The 20,409-nt window shown below is 37.6% G+C and overlaps 1 protein-coding gene across 4 annotated transcripts in view; it reads right to left on the minus strand.

Annotated features, from left to right (window-relative positions):
• LOC113111594 (vesicle transport through interaction with t-SNAREs homolog 1A) overlaps window positions 1–20,409 on the minus strand; it is a 125,535-nt gene that overhangs the window by 39,251 nt on the left and 65,875 nt on the right. For 2 of the 4 annotated variants that reach the window (XM_026276509.1, XM_026276510.1), the window contains 2 exons: window positions 14,386–14,456; window positions 8,260–8,332 (listed from right to left, as the gene is read on the minus strand). In XM_026276509.1, coding sequence (XP_026132294.1) covers window positions 8,267–8,332; window positions 14,386–14,456 — 137 coding nt within the window. In that variant the 3' untranslated portion in view covers window positions 8,260–8,266. The remainder of the gene's footprint in view (window positions 1–8,259; window positions 8,333–14,385; window positions 14,457–20,409) is intronic. The other 2 variants (XM_026276507.1, XM_026276508.1) reach the window with 1 other exon arrangement.

The raw sequence follows: 20,409 nt of genomic DNA on the forward strand, positions 1-20,409 counted from the left end.
TCCATGACATACACATGCACACTTATCAATGCCACATCACTTTAATTCAGTTGTGTCACTACATAACTGAGTGGATGTAAACAAGCAAATTTTAAATTATACAAACATGTTGTAAGGGAAGATGGTTTTGCTAACTTTTACCGCAACCATTTGCAGAAAAGAAATCCACTAGGACAAAACATCATTGAGGTTAGATGTTTCAATTTAGCTTAAAAAATATACAGTGGGGTGAGTACAAATCTGGGCTTTGTGTAGATAGTCAAGTTCTACCATAAAAGACTCAGTGGATTATTTATTTATGGACATCAATTTGCACATGGGGCATGGTCATGTGGAGCAGAAACGGGATTTCCCCAAACTGTTGCCAAAAACTTAAAGCACAAAATTCTCTTGAATGCCATTACACACAGCTGCGTTACCATCTTTACTGGAATTAAGAGGCCTAGCAAACTTTAAAAATAACCACATGACTATAGCACTAAACACCTAGTTCTCAGACAGGTAGCGTTCCCGTAGCATCAGCCAAATCAACATTCATAGTGGTGAAACATGGTTTCCAGAGGCAGCGTGATTCATACTACTCCGGCGACGACAAATGTAGAACACGGAGTTTGCCACAGCTGCTCGGAAAGGAAATCAGAGAAATGCTGGGAAAGTAGCACCCACGGGGAGGGGCCTGCTGCCCTGCAGATAGTCACAGATGGAAAGGGTTCCATCTCTAAAATTTGGCTTGTTCTGGATCTCTGGATCTCAAAGCTCAATGAAGGGGGGAATGGCTGATAGCACATCAAAATAGCTAAAAATCTGATGGTAACTAAAGACAGATTTAACAATAACTATATTATGGCACTTTTTCACTGCATGGTACGTCACGGTACGGTTCACTTTTGGGGGGTTTTCCACTGAGTACAGTACCTGGTACTTTTTAGTACCACCTCGGTTGAGGTTCCCAGTGAACCGTAAGGTTACCAAAACATGACGTGTAAACTCTGTTGATCAAGGATCAGTACAGAAATATGCAACACAAATGAATTTGTTTTGTTTATAAACACACAAGACATTAATTGATGGACTGGAGTCATGTTGATTACTTATTGATTACTGTGATGTTTTTATCAGCTGTTTGGCCTCTCATTCTCACAGCACCCATCCACTGCAGAAGATTCATTGTGAAGTAAATGAGCTTTTCCAAATCTGTTACAACCAAGAAAAAAAACGATATATATAACATTATAATAATGCCATTATCATTATAGATATGATGTGGGCTTCCTATTCTCATAATTACAATTACTATTGAAACTTTATAGTTATTATAGTTATCGTCCTTGATGTGAATATCTCTTAAAAAGTAGAGGAAGGAATAACAGCACTTCTTATAAAGGTTAGTTTGGAGAGGCATACACACCTCACCTGTACAATAGGTAAATTTTGAGTAAAATTACGACTTTGCTTTTCAACAAGCTTTGTTCTTCCTTCAGCCTATATCAGCCGTTCATTATGATTTTGACAGCAGACCTTGATGTCAAAGAATTTCATACTAGCGCAAAACTATACGGCGAGCTGCGTGTAGGAGTTTGTTCGCAAGGACGGGAGTGAATGTGTGGGAGAAAGAGAGCCGTGCCCCCGTCACTTCTCCACCCTGCTCCCTCGACTCCAGCATCTTAACGAGGCTTTTCCCCTCGCTTTGCAGAACGAGGGAGAAGTCAAATAAATAAAAGAATAAAAGGCAAGCCTGAAGAGGGAAAACACACACCGAACTATAATTTGTTATATCTTTCAGCTCCAATTAAAAATAATATCAAATCTTTTTGTTCAACTTCATAACAAGACTTCAAGAGGGCCCCCAAGACTCTTTCTATTTGCATCCCTCAACAGCCCACTGGTGCTCCTGAATCACATTAATTATATGACCTACATAGCACGTCGTTAATATTCCAAGCTGGGAGAGGAACTGGGAGCCAATACGGTGGAAGTCTAAATTTGGAGATCTTCAGGACATCAGAGCTCCCGCTTTTCTGGGGTTCGCGCTTTGATCTCCTCCCTCTTGACATTGTTTGCAAATGTCTGTTTAATGGGACTGGCAAACACCAGAATACAGCCACATTCAGGGTTTTTTTTCGCTCTCCCGTTGCCCTCCCTCCCCTTCTTTCTCGTCTGCTATCACGTCGTGCCGATGACGACTCTCGGAACGTAGAAACAAAGGGAGATGGAGAGGAAAATCAAGGAAGAGAGAGAGGTGACAGTGTGGCTCACCTCTCACAATACCATGTCTACTGATCTAATCGCTGCTGGGATCAGAGCGCTTAGTGACAGAGAAGTGTTACAGCTGTTCGGGATGTACAAAGTCGGAGCTACTCTGCTTCACACGTAATGTGTTATGAATATGAATATTTCATAAAGGAGGGGGGTGTAAGAGGCTCCTGTTGTTTGTGCATTAACGCACAATACCCGAGGTAAGTGTGCATGTTCACACCAAGAGATGCGGAGGACCTGATGTCTTAATCAGTGTCCAGCTGTACTGTGGTCTTCTTCAGAAGATCGAGGCCTGGCTCCTCTAAGCTGGGCCATGAATATGGAGCTGTTCTGGAGTGCAGGGCTTGGTTATGTTTTCTGTCTGATATGTCTGCCCCATTCCCATTTCAAAGGGAGGTCCACCCAGGGGTTTGACTTTTTGATCTGCCTGGCGACTGACTCGACCACCTGCATGCGGTATCAGGCCCCTGGTCTCCGTGGAAGGCCGGGAAGGATGAGTAGGAGCTCTGTGCTGGGCACTGATCCCAGCACTACCCTTCCTTCTCTCTTGCTCTCTCGCTCTCTGTCCATATCAGCAGAAGGCCTCAATCCGTACTCTAGTTCTGCAGCCATAAGGACACCATCCCGGCCATTTTGAGGTTGAATGCCCTTTCAGAGTCTGCACAAAAATATATGATGCTAAAACAACAATGGATCTTTTAACATCTGGCCTTATAGCCTGCATTTTAAAAAGCTGTCATCATTTACTCACCCTAAAGTCATCACAAACTTTACATCTTTATTTCTTCTGCTGAACATAGAAGATACTTTGGGAATATTTGTGGTTACCAACATTTTATAAAATATCTTCTTTAGTGTTCCACAGAAGAAGGTAACTCATAATGGTTTGAAATTAAAGGATTGCAGAATTGTACATCTCTGGGTGAACTTTAAAATCCAGGTTTAAATGCAGCCAAGATGCATTGCAATCAAAACACAACTAGAAGGACAGAAGATACTGAGCTCTTGTAATTTGTTCAGTTAACTGTTTCAATTATACAGCATCTGATTATTTAACCATTGAGTTCACTGGATTACACATGGAAATACAATTTTTGTCTCAATTTCTCTCCCAAAACTAGTGATTAAATGGTATGTTCACACCAAAAGCAAAGCTAATATTTGCATCACGTTATTCACTGTAGATTACTTGTGGAATGTTTTTTAAAACATAAAAACTATGAAAAAAAAAAACTTTCTGGTACAACCGGACACGTAAAACCAAAAGTTTCAATAAGCTCTTTGCTGAGAAGTTTGCGCAACAATGTTTTTTACAAACTTTCAGCTCGAGTTGAAATTTTTTAAACTTGCACAGAGGACACTACTGAGACGAACATTGTGTGTTTGCGGCAAACACTCGCCCAGAACAAATTCTCATCTATTCGCATCTTTGCATTGACTTAGCATGTAATCTACTCAAGCAAATAATTAAATTCGCTTTTGGTGCGCACAAACTATAAAACTTTGGGGAACAAAAATAATGAAATCATGGACAGCATTTTAAATTACCCGTCAATGGTTTTAAAATTTGGTAAAAGTTAATATTTGAGTTAACAACTTTTAACATAACATGTCAGTTATTATTAGTTTTATTTTTTGTGATTTAATATTTTCTAATTTGCATTTTGCATGCATTTATTGCCAGATGTAAAGGACCACTCCTGTTTATTCACATTAGGTTATGCGTTATTAAAAGGCCTAAAAAGGATAAGTTACCCTCATGTCATTCCAAACCTGTATGATCATCTTTCTTCTGTGGAGCACAAAATAGGATATTTTGAAGAACGTTGGTGTCCAAACAACAAACAATAGAACCCTTTTGAATTTCAATGTATTTTCAATATCAAAAGAAAGTCATCCAGGTTTGTAACAAAATAAGGGTGAGTAAATAATGACAGAATGTTCCTTTTTGCGTGAGCTAACTCTTTAGAACCTTTAAAAGTTTAAAGCCTTGATAATGCATCTTACTCTTCCTAAAACAAATCTACCAAACTGCTTCTAACTGTAAGTTTGTATGTCTAAGAACTTCTAGTGCAAGGTCACATTGCTCACGCTGCTTCAGCCCTCCTCCAAGGCTGCTTTGAAGGCTCGACTGAGTCCAGTAACTTGTGTATTAAACAATCCGTTATCAAGGCAAATGTTTTAATTGGTATGATTATTCTTTAATAATATTATGATTTCTTTAAGCAGGCATCACCATTAAAAGTTAATGAGATGAGTATGACCATGACAATATAATTAAAACCCTCAGGAGTTTCTGAAGCTGGCCATTAATAATTTAGAGCGAGCTGGAGGACGAGACGGCCCAGCTCAGTAGTCTGCTCAGGGAGAGAGAGAACGAGAGGACCGGGAGAGTAAAACTGCTTTGCCTGTCATGATGTGAGTTTACTTTGATTAAGGGCTGAATTACCAGACTATCAGAGATGTGTCACTGTTAAATCCCTCTGTTAAAAACCTTTTGGGATATGCATCTCTTATTTGATACCAGTGTATTATAAACCGATTCGTTTGAACTCTGCAAAGTCTGGGATGAAAACAGGAGCTGTGCTCAAAATGCACGCAGTGTCCTCGGAGCGGAAGTATCACAGAGTACACATATTGGGAGTCGTCCTCACCCACACAGTGCTCTCCACTCAGGGTAAACATCTGGAGCGGCGCGGGTCTCTCTGTCTCCATCTTACAACAATATTTATCGCAGCGGGCTAATGCTCTGTCCTCAGCTCACAGCTGAGAGCCTGTGAACCTCACCATGACAAACACAACTTGGAGTAAGTGAGTGTGTGTACAAAGGCCAACGCAGATAATCAGGGTACGTAGCGCCGCAGGGAGTCAAGTTCACCTCGCCTTCATTTAAATTACCCTCACATCTGTACCCAGCGCAAGCAAAGAATTAAATCATACTTTATAGCCATTTGAGAAAAATACAAAAGCCAAACGCCCTTTGACCCCGAGAAAAGACAATGCTGATTTTTACATTTTCTGAATAAAATGCTTGCTGCTTGAACAAAACTTGTCGCTGTTATGAAAAATGTTACCTCTCTGCCTCAATGCCTAATTTAAAAAAATGTAGCACATTACTGTGATCACTTGTCCTTAATAAAAATAATTAAGATTACCATTTATGCACCTTTAAAAAAAGGAAAGGAGATAGGATCTTACATGGTACATCATAACTCCAACATGATTTTAGTTTAGGGTGATTGCTAAGTGGTTGCTAATGTTTTGAATGGTTGCTAGGTGGACACTCACTGGCCCAAGTTAAAAGACTGCCCCCTGAAGTCTCTGTGATATTCTAGTACATCTTTCAGTGTAACTCTTTGGGATTTTTTCAATGTTTTTTTATAACGCACATAAAAGTCTGAGGTCTGATATCTAAGAAAAGTAATATTACACCTTTCCACACCAATCCTCATCATTTGAGGTATCTTGCCACATTTTAATTGCCACAATTTAATACTTAGGGAGCAGTGTTATACTTGTTAACTAAATATACACCTAAAAACTATTAAAAACGATTTACATTAAACCAAAGCTAACTAAAATATTTATATTGGATAAAACATTTCTAACATTTCTAACGATTCTAACATTTCTAAAGCTAAAACTAAAATAAACTGAAGCAGAACAGAAATAGAAAATAAATACATACAAATAGAAAACAACAAATAAAATGTCAAATATAAACGTGAATAAAAAAATATAAATAAAACACTAACAGAATATTTAATTATAGAATATAACACTGGTTAGGGTCCAACACCATAAAGACAAATATGCAGTGTAGTAATAGTAATATCTAAAGCTATAAATGAAAACGTCCAAAGATTAAGCAAGCATGCAATTAAATAACACCACAAAAAAAAACACACACACACACCAGAAAAAAGTAAACCAACACCCCAACATCTATTTGTTGTCTTTGCTTCTTTTCTGTTGCAAATGGCTTTGAGATGCAACACAGATTTAGTAAGTATGTAGGAAGGCTTTATTTGCACTTTTTCAAACAGAAAGGCAAAAACAAGTTAGGAAGAGAGATCTAGAGAAGGAGAGAGAGTGGGCCTTTACTAGGCAGACAGGAAGAACGGGGGTGCGGTGGGCCTTCATGCAGAAAGGCAGCAGGCTGAAGGGAGACGGTGCGCGTGGAAAAAGCTCATAAATCCTGATTTGAGGCGGCCTCACTGCAGCACTACATTGCTTAAATGCTACATCTGATTTAGTCTTCCCATTAGGTGACAGCTGAACTTTAACATTAATATGATAATATTGAAATAAGTGCGTGTTATTTACTTAGCGGCGGGGCGGGATGGAATAAGAGCGAGACAGAGGGAGGTGGGAAGGAAAGGAGGATGATGAATGATTTCTGGACAGCTTCTGTGACACCCGACGGCCGCGGCCTCCCTCTAATGAGACTTGACAAAATGGAGACATATGCAGAAATATTGGTTACAGTCTGCATCCTCTGCATCTTGCTCTCTCTCTCTCTCTCTGTGTGTCTCCTCCTCTCCCTCTCACTCGCCTCACGCGTCCCAATTGTCTACGACCACTGAAGCATCTATTTCAATTGGCACTTCCTTCCTGGCCCCGGGGTTTTAAATTTAGCTGGTGTCATTTACATATTACTCTTAATCAAAAAAAGAAAAAAAGAAACAAAACCTTATCGTCACGGTTCAGGAAAGGGCGCAAAGGCACTTTATAAAACGGAGATGTGACAGACGTTAAACTGAATTGTGCGTGTGTGTGAAGGAGAGAGATATGAGGATGGTGGAAAAAACAACAGTGAGTGGAATAGAGAGAGAGAGAGAGAGAGAGAGAGAGGCTGTGCATTGCTTTAGTTATCTCACATCTACCACACAGGGAAAAAAGCCAATATTCTATCAGCCTGCTGATATGAATGATGAGTTCTGCTGTTTAAAGCCAATACTACACAGAGACAGAATAGTGGGAGGAACACTAGATCTGCTTTAGGGCAGAAAAGTGTTTGAGAAACCAAAAATCGAAAATCAAATGCATGATGACTAGGCCCCACATGGAATCTGTGCCTGCAGATGCCAGAACTCTGAATCTGAATATATGAGATTTATTTAATTATATTGATAAGTGTGGATGTGGAGAAAAAAAAAACTAGTATACAAACAATGTAAGTAACATAATGTATATACAGTAGTACATTCATTATCATTCGAATCTTTTGTTTAAAATACTGTTCTTTCGAACTTTGTAATTAACAAAGAAGTTGATCATGTTTTCCACAAAATATTAAGTAGCACAACTGGTTTCAACATTGACAATATATATATATATTTTTTACAGTATTAAGCACCAAATCAGCATATTAGGATGCATTCTGTGACACTTAATACTATATATTTTTTGTTTGTTTGTTTTTATCATACCAACCCCAACTTTTTGAATGCTAGTGTATAAAATTAGCTATATATATATATACTGTTCCTGTAGCTCAACTGGTAGAGCACTGCGCTAGCAAGCAAGCAAGTGCAAGGTTGGGGGTTCGATTCCCCGGGAACACATGATATGTAAAAATTGATGACCTGAATGCACTGTAAGTCGCTTTGGATAAAAGCGTCTGCTAAATGAATAAATGTAATTTAATTTTAAATTCTTATATATATATATATATATATATATATATATATATATATATATATATATATATATATATATATATATATATATATATATATATATCACACAGTTTTGGAAGATCAACATTTTACAAATAAAAAAAAATAATAATTTAGTGAAATAAAAAATAATAATTTTTTAAAAATAAAAACGCATAAAATATGCTCATCAGTAAATAAAATATTTATATTTTATATAAATAATATATTCTAATAATAATATATATAACAATATGTGTATACTTTTGTGTGTTCATGCAGTGGATGGGTATGGGGCCGCTGTCAAACACATCCAGAGAGAGGCATCAGAAACGGACCCTACCTTCCTCTTACCTTCTCAGCATGCCGGTCAGGATCCGAGAGCTCTTGCCCAAGTTGGCGTCCGTCTCTCTCAGCTGTGGAGAAAAAGAGAAGAGAGAATGTCCACGTTAGAGGTCATACAAAATTTGTGCTATAGAAATAGGCTTAGAATGTGTACAGACTTCAGTGAGAGACACTGAGAACTGGAATAATGGCTGCAGAGTTGCCATAACAAGAATAAATTGAATAAAACCAATAAAAATATCTATTTGTAATAGATACAATATTATAAACTGTAATAATATTTCACAATATTACAGATTTTACTGTATTTTTGGTCAAATAAATTCAGCCTTGGTGAACATAAGAAACTGTTTAATAAACACTTAAATTGAATTATTTAAAAACTTTTGACTGGTAGTGCATGTTCGACATTCAATTTGTCTCACATAGGGGGACGCATGAGTAAAAGCAATCCATCTGGAAATGTGTGTGTGTGTTAAGGAATGCTGACATTGCTATGGAAGTGAAGCCAGAGCTCTGGCAGCCGTCAGATACGTGATTCTGGCTGGCCTCCTTGAGAAAGCATCCTTCCCTGTCCTCACTGTCAGCAGGGACATATGTGTGTGTGTGTGTGTGTGTGTGTGTGTGTGTGTGTGTTAGCGGGCAGGCTCAGGGACAGATGTGGTTTTAGGAGGTTTTGGGTTCTGGCACCACCAACAGCCCAAGAGCTGCCTGATGTCTCTCTCAGCGACGGATCTGTCCCATGAGAGCTCCCTCAGCTTTTCCCAAAATCCCTCTCTCTTTCTCTATCAGGTCAGAGTTGTGCCAACACTAAAACACATGGTGGAGCTCTATGTGAATTAGGAACCCAAAACAAGAGCCACAACAAAAGAGATCACCAGTACAGCAGATCTAGAGCAGAGTCCGATTACAGACTAGTAAATGGTCTTGGTAAGATGATTCCCAGTAGCTCAATTCAATGCCTGAATTTCACTGAATAGAGGTAAAAGAGCTAGAGTCACGCAGGCCTAAACCTAAATAAAGAAAAATTCAATGAACAACAATCATAGCATAACCAGAAACAAGAATATTACCCATTTAAAAACGGCTCCAAAGCTACCTATTTCTTTACAAAGACAACTATAAATTTGTTTTTAGAGGTTGGTCCGTTATGAACTTGAATGTTTTGAAGTCTTGAAAGTTTGTTAACACTGGGATTCGCGTGTAAATGGCAAACAACAAAAACAGCTCCTATCATGTCGGTTCAGCCATACTCAAATTTAAAACGTGCTGTTTATACTGTTTTTTTTTCTTCTTTTTTTATAATACATATATTTACACATAGGCGCTTACCTAGTTATTTAGCCTATGTATAAAGCTGAATAAAAAAAGTGATATGCATTTCTCATAATTAAATCGTAATATTTTTCTTTGAAGCTGTCAATATGATCTAGCCTATATGAGTTTTGTGTCTGTGTTCGTCTTGTGTCCTTGTTTGTAATTTGTACCTTGTTGTCTGTTTTTGTAAATGAAGACCTGGAGCAATATAAAAAAAAATCATTCTATTTTAACTCATTGTTAAGTGAGAATATTATGTTTAAGTCATTAATTGTTCATAGAGATTCATTTAAAAAATGAAAAGGTGTGTTTCTAACCAAGGTGAACACACTGAGGGTTCATAATATTTTTAGTATGACGAATGTTGAAGATGTCAGTATGCTTCATGTACAATTATTATATCTATAGCTCCATTTCTGTAACTGTGGAACTGAAAATAAATAAAAGGCTTTTAGTTTGTCAATCGTAAGTGAACACGTGTGCAATATTTACAGAAGCTGTCAATAATGAATAAATAATGAATTTCTTATGTATATAAACCATTGTAACTTAAGATCCTGAGAAAGATGAATTGTTCATTGTGAGTTTGATAATATGTTTTAATTTATAATTTTTTTATGGCAATTAAAAATGAAAAACAATCAGTTTAAATTGGTAAATCTTCTATACATATTTTTGATTCTTCATTTTCTTTCCTGGCATACTCCAATTCATGTTAAAACACACTAAACATGCTTATTCTGTGCATTTTAAGCATGTTTTGTGTGAAATCATGTTTATTTTGTCCAACAAAAGTGTGCAGTCACTTTAATTGAGTGTCAGCAGTGCTGATAAAATAGAGACCCCAGCTTCACTGCTGCTCACGTGACATTCCTGCTTGACGCTCATGCGCTGCTCCTGCTGCCGATGTGAATGCACTCATTTATGAACATGCACAGCAAAAAAATATGCACTGCTCACGCTTGCAGTGTGAAACCGGAGTAACAATTTAGACCTGTTTTAAACTAAAGTAGCTAAAGTCTATGGGATTTCTCCCCGCTGCTATGCAAAAAACATCCAACTTGGAAATCCAACCATCGTGACATTCAGAAATACCACTTTGAGATAACTAAAATATGTACAAAAAAACTTCTGACCAATGAGGCAGCAGTGACTTTTGCAGGCAATTTAGACCCAATTTCAGAACAAAGTCCATGGGATTTTAACACTTATTTTAACATTTGTCATTCAAAAAAACACAGCCCTAAATATTTGGAATCATAACAGCACTATTTACTCAAGACATGCAGGATAAGTTATTTGTCAAAGTCAGAGGCTTGTTCATATACACTGTGGATGAGCAATAGTAATAGTGGTCGTTGCAAGGCACTACATCTCTCTTAGTGTTTGTGTGCGTCTGTTTGAAAGAGCCTGAGTGAACCGATTGTTAAGAGAAACTCCAAAAACTCTTTCATCTGCCGTTTCCTTCGCTCAAAAAGCAGTTTATTGCTCTTTCCATCTAATGTCTTCTTATCATGCTTTCTTTTCTTTTCTCCTCTCCATTTCTCCTGCCTGGCAAAATGTCTTTAAAGTGTGAGGGCCAGTCGGGGCTCCAGGGAAGGAGTGCTATTCTCCATAGACAGCAGACCTTTGAAAGGAAATGTTTTATTTCCTTTGAAATGAGCTGCCTGCCCAACTTGCCATGTTGTGATCTTTAAGCATCCTTCATAAGAAGCCATCAGAGAGGCCCCTGACTGAGCTCTCTATACCTGTCTTCTAGAAAGAAAGAGAGGGTGAGAGAGAGAAAGAGAGAGAGGTAAGACTATGACAGCAGACACGGCAGGGACAAACAAAAAAAGGAGGATAGACTGAGATATGGAAAGGTAAAAACGATTATACATGCAGAGGATAAAGTAACATATAAAGGTTGAAGTAAGGAGGGGGAGTAAAAAAAGCGACAAGGATGTAGAGAGAAAGACATTTGATACCTGGTAGGAGAAGTGACACTCAAAAAAGATCACAAGCAGCTCTCTATATCAACACCTTTCAATCTTAGCGTGGGATACTTCTGTCTATATTTCCCTGAAGGTCATCAATACGGCTGAGTAAAAGTAAATATTTTCTATATACAGTACTGTGTGTGTATGATATATATATTCCTCCCTTCCTGGTTTTTTCTTTTTTGCATATTTGTCACTAATTTTAATATTACACAAAAGATTATGCAAGTAAATACGAAATTAAGCTTTTAAATGATGATTTAATTTATTAAGGGAGAAAAGCTTTCCAAACCTGCCTGCTCCTACGTGAAAATGTAATTGCCCCCCTTCTGTTAAATAATGAAAGAACTGTGATTAACCACATTATTTAAGAAAGCAGAGTTCAATTTTACTAGCCACACTTGAATCAAGAAATCACTTAAATAGAACCTTTCTGACAAAGTGAAGCATGCTTAAAGAGCAACATTACATGCTACGATCTAAAGAAATTCAAGAACAGATGAAAAACATAACAGTTGACATGTATCAGTCTGGAAAGGGTTATAAAGCCATTTCTGAGGCTTTGGGACAACAGCGAACCACGGTCAGAGCCATTATCCACAAGTGAAGAAAACTTGGAACAGTGGCAAACTTTCCCAGGAGTGGCCGGCCTACCGAAATTACTCCAAGAGCACAACGACGACTCATCCAGGTCATAAAAGAACTCAGAACAACATCCAAAGAACTGCAGGCCTCACTTGCCTAAGTTAAGGTCAGTGTTCATAATTCAATAATAAGAAAGAAAAAAGGCAAAAACGGCATCCATGGGAGAGTTCCAAGGTAAAAGCCTTTGCTGACCAAAAATACAAAAGGCTTGTCTCACATTTGGCAAGAAAATATCTTGATTATCCCCAAGACTTCTGGGGGAATATTCTGTGGACTGATGAGACAAAAGTTGAACTTTTTGGAAGTTTTGGGCCTCGTTACATCTGGTGTAAAACCAACACAGCATTTCATAAAAAGAACATCATACCATCAGTCAAACATGGTGATGGCAGTGTGATGGTCTGAGGCTGCTTTGCAGCTTAAGGACCTGGACGACTTGCCATAATTGATGGAACCATGAAATCTGAAAATCATGAAGGAGAATGTCCGGCCGTCAGTTTGTGACCTCAAGCTCAAGTGCACTTGGGTTATTGCAGCAGGACAATGATCCCAAACACCAGCAAGTCCATCTCTGAATTGCTCAAGAAAAACAAAAGGTTTTGGAGTGGCCAAGTCAAAGTCCGGGCTTAAATCAAATTGAGATGCTGTGGCATGACCTTAAACAGTCCATTCATACTCGAAAACCCTCCAGTGTGGCTGAATTAAAACAATTCTGCAAAGAAGAGTAGGCCAGTAGTTATTAGATCTAGGACACAATTACTTTTTCACATAGGGCCAGGCAGGTTTTGGACAGGTTTTCCCTTAATAAATGAAATCATTATTTCAAAACTGCATTTTGTATTTACTTTGGTTATCTTTGTGTAATATTAAAATTAGTCTGATGATCTCAATCTTTTAAGTGTGACAAATATGTAAAAAAAAAAAAAAAACAGGAAATAGGAAAGGGTAAAAAAAAAAACCTTTTCATGACACTGTATATATATATATATATATATATATATATGCGCATCCATATTTATGTACACACACACATATACATACATACATACATACATACATACATACATACATACATACATACATACATACATACATACATACATACATACATATATATATATATATATATTTCTGAGGTAAAAGAGAATTGTTATTCGGAAAACAATTAAACAGATATATTTCATTTATAGATGTATATTATATATATTTAAATTATATTCTATTTTAGTATATATTATATAATGGACACAAAAAAGGACACTCAAGTTACACCTACAAATACATGAATGCCATTGAATAAGATGTTAAATATCAAAATGGCATTAACTGTATCAATAAAACTGCACACGCAGAAGGAGAAGGAACTTAACCCCTAGTTGCGCCAGAGGCATGTGACCTCTGACATATATAGCAATTGTAGGTCACTTTGGATAAAAGCATCAGCTAAATGAATAAATGTAAAGTTCTTCTAGGGTTTTACTTTTAGCCCAATTAAAAATAAAAAGTAAAAAATACCTAGAAAAAAAAATGCATAGAAAAGTCTATTTAGAAAATGTAACTTTCTTAATACATTCATTATAAATACATTCTTAAATGTGGTTTAAGCGCCTAAATATTTTCCACTGAAAAGTATCTTGTGGAATCTAGTCTACACCAGTCTGTAATCTCCAATACAATCCCTTTTGTGACGTCCGTCCAGCAGCACAGTCACACGTGTAGCGGAGAGACTTGCAGAGTTATAGCAGCCGGAAGAACAGAGAACAAACGCTTGGTCTGTCCGGAGGTGTTTTTGTTGTCCAGCTATGCCCATTTAGACAGTCTTGCATCATGCGTGATCTCACCGCATGAGACGGGACAACTACAAAGGCTTCTTATTGGTGCTGTGCTCTGTGTCAAACATTCTGTGTTCTGTACATTCAATCAATCACTCCGGCAGCCTGCTATGCTAATGTGTGAGAGGTGCGCGCTGGACTTAACTGCCTGCACTTGAGTGCGCTCCTGTTCTCTTGTCGAGTGTCTGATCTAGGGCACTTTGTGCCATCCCAAAGAGCCAAGATCCGATCAAGTCAAGCATTTGTAAGCCTGTGTAATTACTTAGTGAGAAAAGCATATGTGTGTTTGTTCTGGATTAGTATTGGCTCCTGAGGACCGTCTAAGGAGTGTGTTTATGGGTGTAAACTCACCCGATCGCGGGATCTCTGAATCTTCTCGCGGTCAATGTGAAGGTTGGTGAGGATCTCCTGTCCCACTTGCTCTGTAAGACGATAAAAGGAGAAACTGGTCATGTTAAGGTGTGCTTGCATTCACTGCCGTTTGGTGAAATTTCACAGGCAAAATCAAGTTGCTTCAATAGGAATTCATGCAATTGGGAATTTCATGGGAGTTTGAAAGCTTTCCTCTTTCCAAAGCTTTACAGATTTCTCACAGATTTGCTGCCCTGACCAAAAGGAACTGCTTTGTTTGAAAGTGACTTCTTTGTTGTTGTATTGAGTAATACAGTGCAAGACAAAGGAACCTTTTGCAAAAAAAAAAAATAGCTGAATTGTGGTTATAAAAATGTATGTTTGTTTCTGGAGGATTCTGGAAGTTGTTTATTTATTATTATTCAGTAAGAAGACATGCTTATAAACGGCAAAGGAAATATAGCTAATATTATTTTAATGAAAAAAATATATATTCTTTTTATATTTATCTATTTCTTTTCTTCTTATTTATTATGCAATTAACAAAATCAAAAAAGGCCTCTAACACAAGCTCGCTCAATTCTTTTTCTTTTCTATTCTATTCTATTCTCTTTTCTTTTTATTTATTATATAATAATAAAATAAACCTTACTACATGTACTACGTAAAGCTAGAGACTTATTGCCCATCACTGATCTTTTGTTGTTTTTGAATCTGCTTCCATTGTCCTCATTTGGATAAAAAGTGTCTGCTAAATGACTAAATGTACAAATTCTAAAATTAGTATTAAGGCAAAACTTTAAATGCAATTTAAATGAAATATGTAACAATTTTTTTTACAAATCTGAAATGTTATGTTTAAATATGCAAATGAGGCATTATTTAATTAAATATGTACTGATTTCCAGAAAATGTATCTGAAGACTGTATAAAAACAGGTTCAAATTTCTAGTTTAACTTTGTTGACACTAGCGACAGATTACATACTTATGCTGTTATCACTCAATAAATCAGAAAATAGACAGGAAAATATAATTAAACACACACACATTATTACATACATTATTAACACATGCTATTTTTAGGAAACAAAATGTTAGATAAAACAGGTAAATGATATATAAACTATATAAAAATGAAAAGTTTGATGCATGTAAGTGCTGCTGAATTGGAGATTTCTGGCTCCTGACCAAGTGTAGGATTTGGAAGTGTCTTAAAAAATGAACATTGTCTCAAGTTATAGGAATATAATGAAGGAGGGACATATCCGAATCTCAGAAACTTGAAACTGGGCTATTCTGAGAAAAAATAAATAAAAGCTGTCAAAAACCCATAGCAAGCACCTACCAACTCCCTGCCTCATGGAAAAGTCTAGTTACAATCCTGATTTCTAATGTCTGGGGATCTCAAACTACACCTTCTTCTCACCAACATGCTGTCTTAAATATTTTGCAAATCCCAGCATGCCGCATCAGACCGAGCCCGATCAGCACATGCAATATTCAGCTGCTCGCTTACAAACACATTTCATCTGTCATGGACGTACACCCATTTACACGCTCACACTTAGATAAACATCCCATACATGGCGTCTGACAAGCCTGTCTGTGGTCACTGTCATATTCACATCCCAGGGGTCAAAAGAAAAAAACAAACAATGAACAAAACAAAAATCCCACCCTCCCTTCCTCCAGCAAAAACCCTCTCCCCTATAAGTAGAAACCACATTAGCAGTCTGAAGAGGAAGTGAGTAAAAAGAATGAAGTGAAAAATCTTTGCATGGATCAAAGCTACGCTTTCAAATGCACCAAACAATTGTGAGTAAACAACGCACTCATGACTGGATTATGCTTCACAGGTGCAGCTCTCAAAGAGTCAGTGTGAAGCTCGAGGAACAGAGCAATGGGCTACATCTGCGTTCGCACAGAACCAGAAAGAACGAGACACTTAAAAAACACGTCTCTCGCCTTCATTAATTTCCAATCAGAGCGGGGACAGATTGAAGGATACTCAGATTAGATGGAGCAGTCACAGCGCATGTGACAGATAGGCCAGATTAAAAGAGCGAATAGAGATATTAATAACCATCATAACCGTGTCCGGCTGTCGAGGCTGAGACACGCTGCCGCCCACCCGCGAGTGGAAATCTTGTGTAAAGAAAATTAAGCACTGCTATCTGTCTCTGTCCAGGGCGAAAGAGGCCTTTAAACAAATGAATGTGACACGGGCCACAATGGCAACAATGCAACACACAAGCACGCAGACAAGCTCGCTCATATATCACTTCAGATGATAGATGAGCTTGTTGGCATGAAGGGGTCCGAGCACAAATGAAACAATCCTGTCAGCGCTCTCCATTCTAATCTCAACGAGATATAAATAAACAGAAGGAGAAAAAACGAAGTTGCTCTGCACAATAGGTACAATAGAAAACTTGACTGTCATATTTCTCAGAGACCTTTCTATATAGCGAGATCTTCAGAGTCAAGGTCTCCTACTCAAGGGTCATGCGCTTTGCTATCTCCATTGACTCCGATTGTTGGCATCCAGTTAACATTCATTCTAATGAAAGTGAAGTGAATACAAATTAATTTGAAAGAAATACTGGGGAAAAAACAGAGCAGGTACATAAAAGAATTTCCACGAAATCAAGAAATGGGAGGGTTGGCTGACTGACTGCATAAAACCTGTGCCACTGAAAACAGAATAAAAAGCTGTTAAACCAAACTCCGTATAATGTAATATTCCTGCGGCCAACACACTGTAAAACACATTATGGACTCCGGTTTCTTTTTCCCCTGAGCATGAGCGCAAAGACAAATATTTCTCTTAGTTGTGGGACCGCAAATTGATGTTGCCATTAAGAACGAGCTCCAAAAGCACACACACATACACAAAAACACACACTTTTGGACGATTAGCCGAGTGTGCACCGCATCCAAGGGGTGAGATGAACTTTACCAACCCACAATTCCACGGCTCTCTTCCTCTCTTGATATATCCGTTTGTCTCTGTCTATGTGTTTTCACTAATAATCTGATCTATCGGTCTCTCTTCTCGATTTGTATATTTGTAGAGTAATGAAACCTGGACAAGAATGTGGCAGAGGTTTGAGCAGAGAGTTTGGCTAGAAAAAAAACAAACACTCCCTGAGAAGGGGAAAACGACATGATTTCTCTTCCTTCCTTTTCTACGAAGAAAAAAAAGAGCTAGAGTTAGAGGGAAAAATCACCAATGTTTCACTAAACATTGTTGAGGGATAGTTGATATGATTATCATTTACTAAAATTTTCTTTAAAACCTGAATGACTACGTATTCTGTGAAAAAAAAAAAAAAAATCAAAGAATATTTAAAATGTTTTTTGTCCATACAAGGAAAACCAATAGGGTACAAAACAAAACAAAACAAAAACAAAAACAAAAACAAAAACAAAAACAGGCATTTGTATCTTCATTCGTGTTACACGAAAGCAAGACAACACGAGAGTGAATTGATAATGATGACAATTTTCGTTCTTGGGTGGACTATACCTTTAACAGTGGTATTATTTTAATTGTTACATGCAACAATACACAAAATATTGACACCAAGGTACATTACATTCAGATCTCATCATGTGCAATAAGACTATATACTTGAAGTGTAGCATGAATTATGGTCAGTTATTTTTTTTGTATGCAGCACTGTACATACATGTCTAGTTAATGAGGTGCTAATTAATTATCACACGCTTTAATGAGGACACTGACATTCTGTAAATTGAGGGTGTAGCTGTGAAAAACAGGCATTCAGGAACGAGAAAAAAAAAAACTAAATAAATAAATAACTAGACTTAAATAAATAACACAGCTTCGTGCTCATAATGATATAAAATATTCTTCCCCCGTTTAAGGCCCTATTAACAATTTAAATGACCCTGACGCCAAGCTTTTCCACAGGCCTGCTCTAGTTAAAGATCCAGATCCCCAAGGCCCATTTAACAAGGATATTACTAAAATCCATAACAGCACAATCATTACCAATGAGCTGGTTTTAATGCAGACTCTTTAACTGATTGCTGACCAAACTTGTGGACGAGATCTCTGTTCTCGCTGCGATATTTTAGAGCAGAACTGTGCCAATACTATCATCATTGTTCATTTACACAATATTAAACTGTTTATTTATTTATGTGGTCATGACTTAATGTAACAAATCAAATGATGGTACTCAAGTAGGCTCTCTAATTAAAAGGAAACTCTGAAACTAGCAGAAAATTCATCTATGAGCTGCAATACTAAACAAAAGCTAAGCAAAACAAAACCCGCAAGAAACCGAGTTGCAAGAGATAGTGATGACAGACTTTAAGCAAGCTGATGAAAAATATTCTACTTTATGCATAATCTACTGTATGCAATCATCATTTAACTGTCCTTAATTTTCATTTTTAAAATCAAAATTAATCTTTTACTCTAAACATTTTCAATTATTATGTGATCATGTTTTTGTAAAGCACAGCACATCCTTCAGATGTCAACATTAAGATGTCAGCGTTATTTCTAAAATTAATATTTACATAATGTACCACGTTAACAGGTTCACCTACACTGCTTTTCAGAAGCCATGGCAAAAAAAGAAATGCTGTGTGCTGCAACAAAACTGCAAGAAAACGTGTCTTCGTGAGCTGCAAGCGGAATCAAACATAGAACATGAACAACGTGAATCATATCCTCAAACAAATCTAACCACCTTTTTCTTTTTAGTGACTAAAACACATATAGCATGGTGAATCGTTAATCCCGAATAATGACTCTATTGAATCGATTCTTTCGATGAACATTTCAATGCAATTTACAACACAAGATCAGGGAATTTCTTTCATATAGAAGCAAAATAAAATGAAATGAATTAGATCAAATCAAATCCAACTCAAATTGAGAGCTTGTATCAAAACAGATCAGGAACTCTGTATCAGTACCCAGTCCTACTTTAAAGATGAATTATGATTCAGCTCGAGAAGTCTCTAAAACACCTTGACGCATTGAAAGCCTGAGTGTTTAATTACCAGTAATTGCTTTAGCTGTTATTCGTTTCTTTTTATCTTTTGTTATCGTGTTTCCTTTTATTCTGAGTGGACTGCTTTAACTTTACTACTTTTCCCATCCCTACACCGCTGAAACACTGTGTCAGTGCAGTCAAAGTTTCTTTCATCTTTCGGTCTGTCTGTCTTTCCCTTTTGTGACAGACCGTGCCTGTCTGCCTTTGAGCTTGGCCTGCAGGAACATCAAATCACTCAGGACATCTCGGAGGTCCGAATGTCACTCGTTTTCATCCCCCTCTTCCTGCCAGCCGTTGGCAGCAAGATGGAGGCAGAACACACCGGGGAAGAAGCGTTTTCCACCTCTACGTTCTCTCATCCTTCTATCTGTCCATCCACCTCCCCTCAGCAGACACGTATAATTGGGCACATCATCAATTTTACAGCAGCTGTTTGAGTGCGAGTCCTCTCTGAGTTGTCTGAAGCCCTCTGTCTGTCCCCAGAGCTGAAAGGGTACATGCCCTGACACAGGCTCACTCCCAGGCTCCGGACTTCTTTTTATTACAGAGTTGCAGCCACTTTTTGAAGGTTACCACACACACTTCTATCTGGACACAATCCACAGACACAGCCAAATGAGAGCAAAAGTGCCCAGGGGAAGAGTAAAGGCAGGTCCAACACCGACTGTCCCACACACACACACAAAGAGCAATGCAGAAACACAGTCCCTTTCTCTTTATTTTAGACCAGTTATTCCCCGTCTGGGAGCAAAGTGCTGATGGCACTTTTATTATTATTATTCTTGTTATTTGTTTATAGTATTCAAATGCTGAGCCACCAACTTTGAGCATCTTCTCTGTTGTAGAATGAACAAACATAAAATCAAAATGAAAGGGGGTGGGGGGGGGTCATTATTTACTTACCCAAAGTGAATAATTTTCTTTCTTATGTGCATCAGTAAAAAACTTCTTCAAAAACTGCTCAAATAAATCAGTCGGTTCACTGA

The sequence above is a fragment of the Carassius auratus genome, chromosome 12, assembly GCF_003368295.1.
Source record: "Carassius auratus strain Wakin chromosome 12, ASM336829v1, whole genome shotgun sequence".
In the NCBI taxonomy this organism is placed as follows: domain Eukaryota; kingdom Metazoa; phylum Chordata; class Actinopteri; order Cypriniformes; family Cyprinidae; genus Carassius; species Carassius auratus.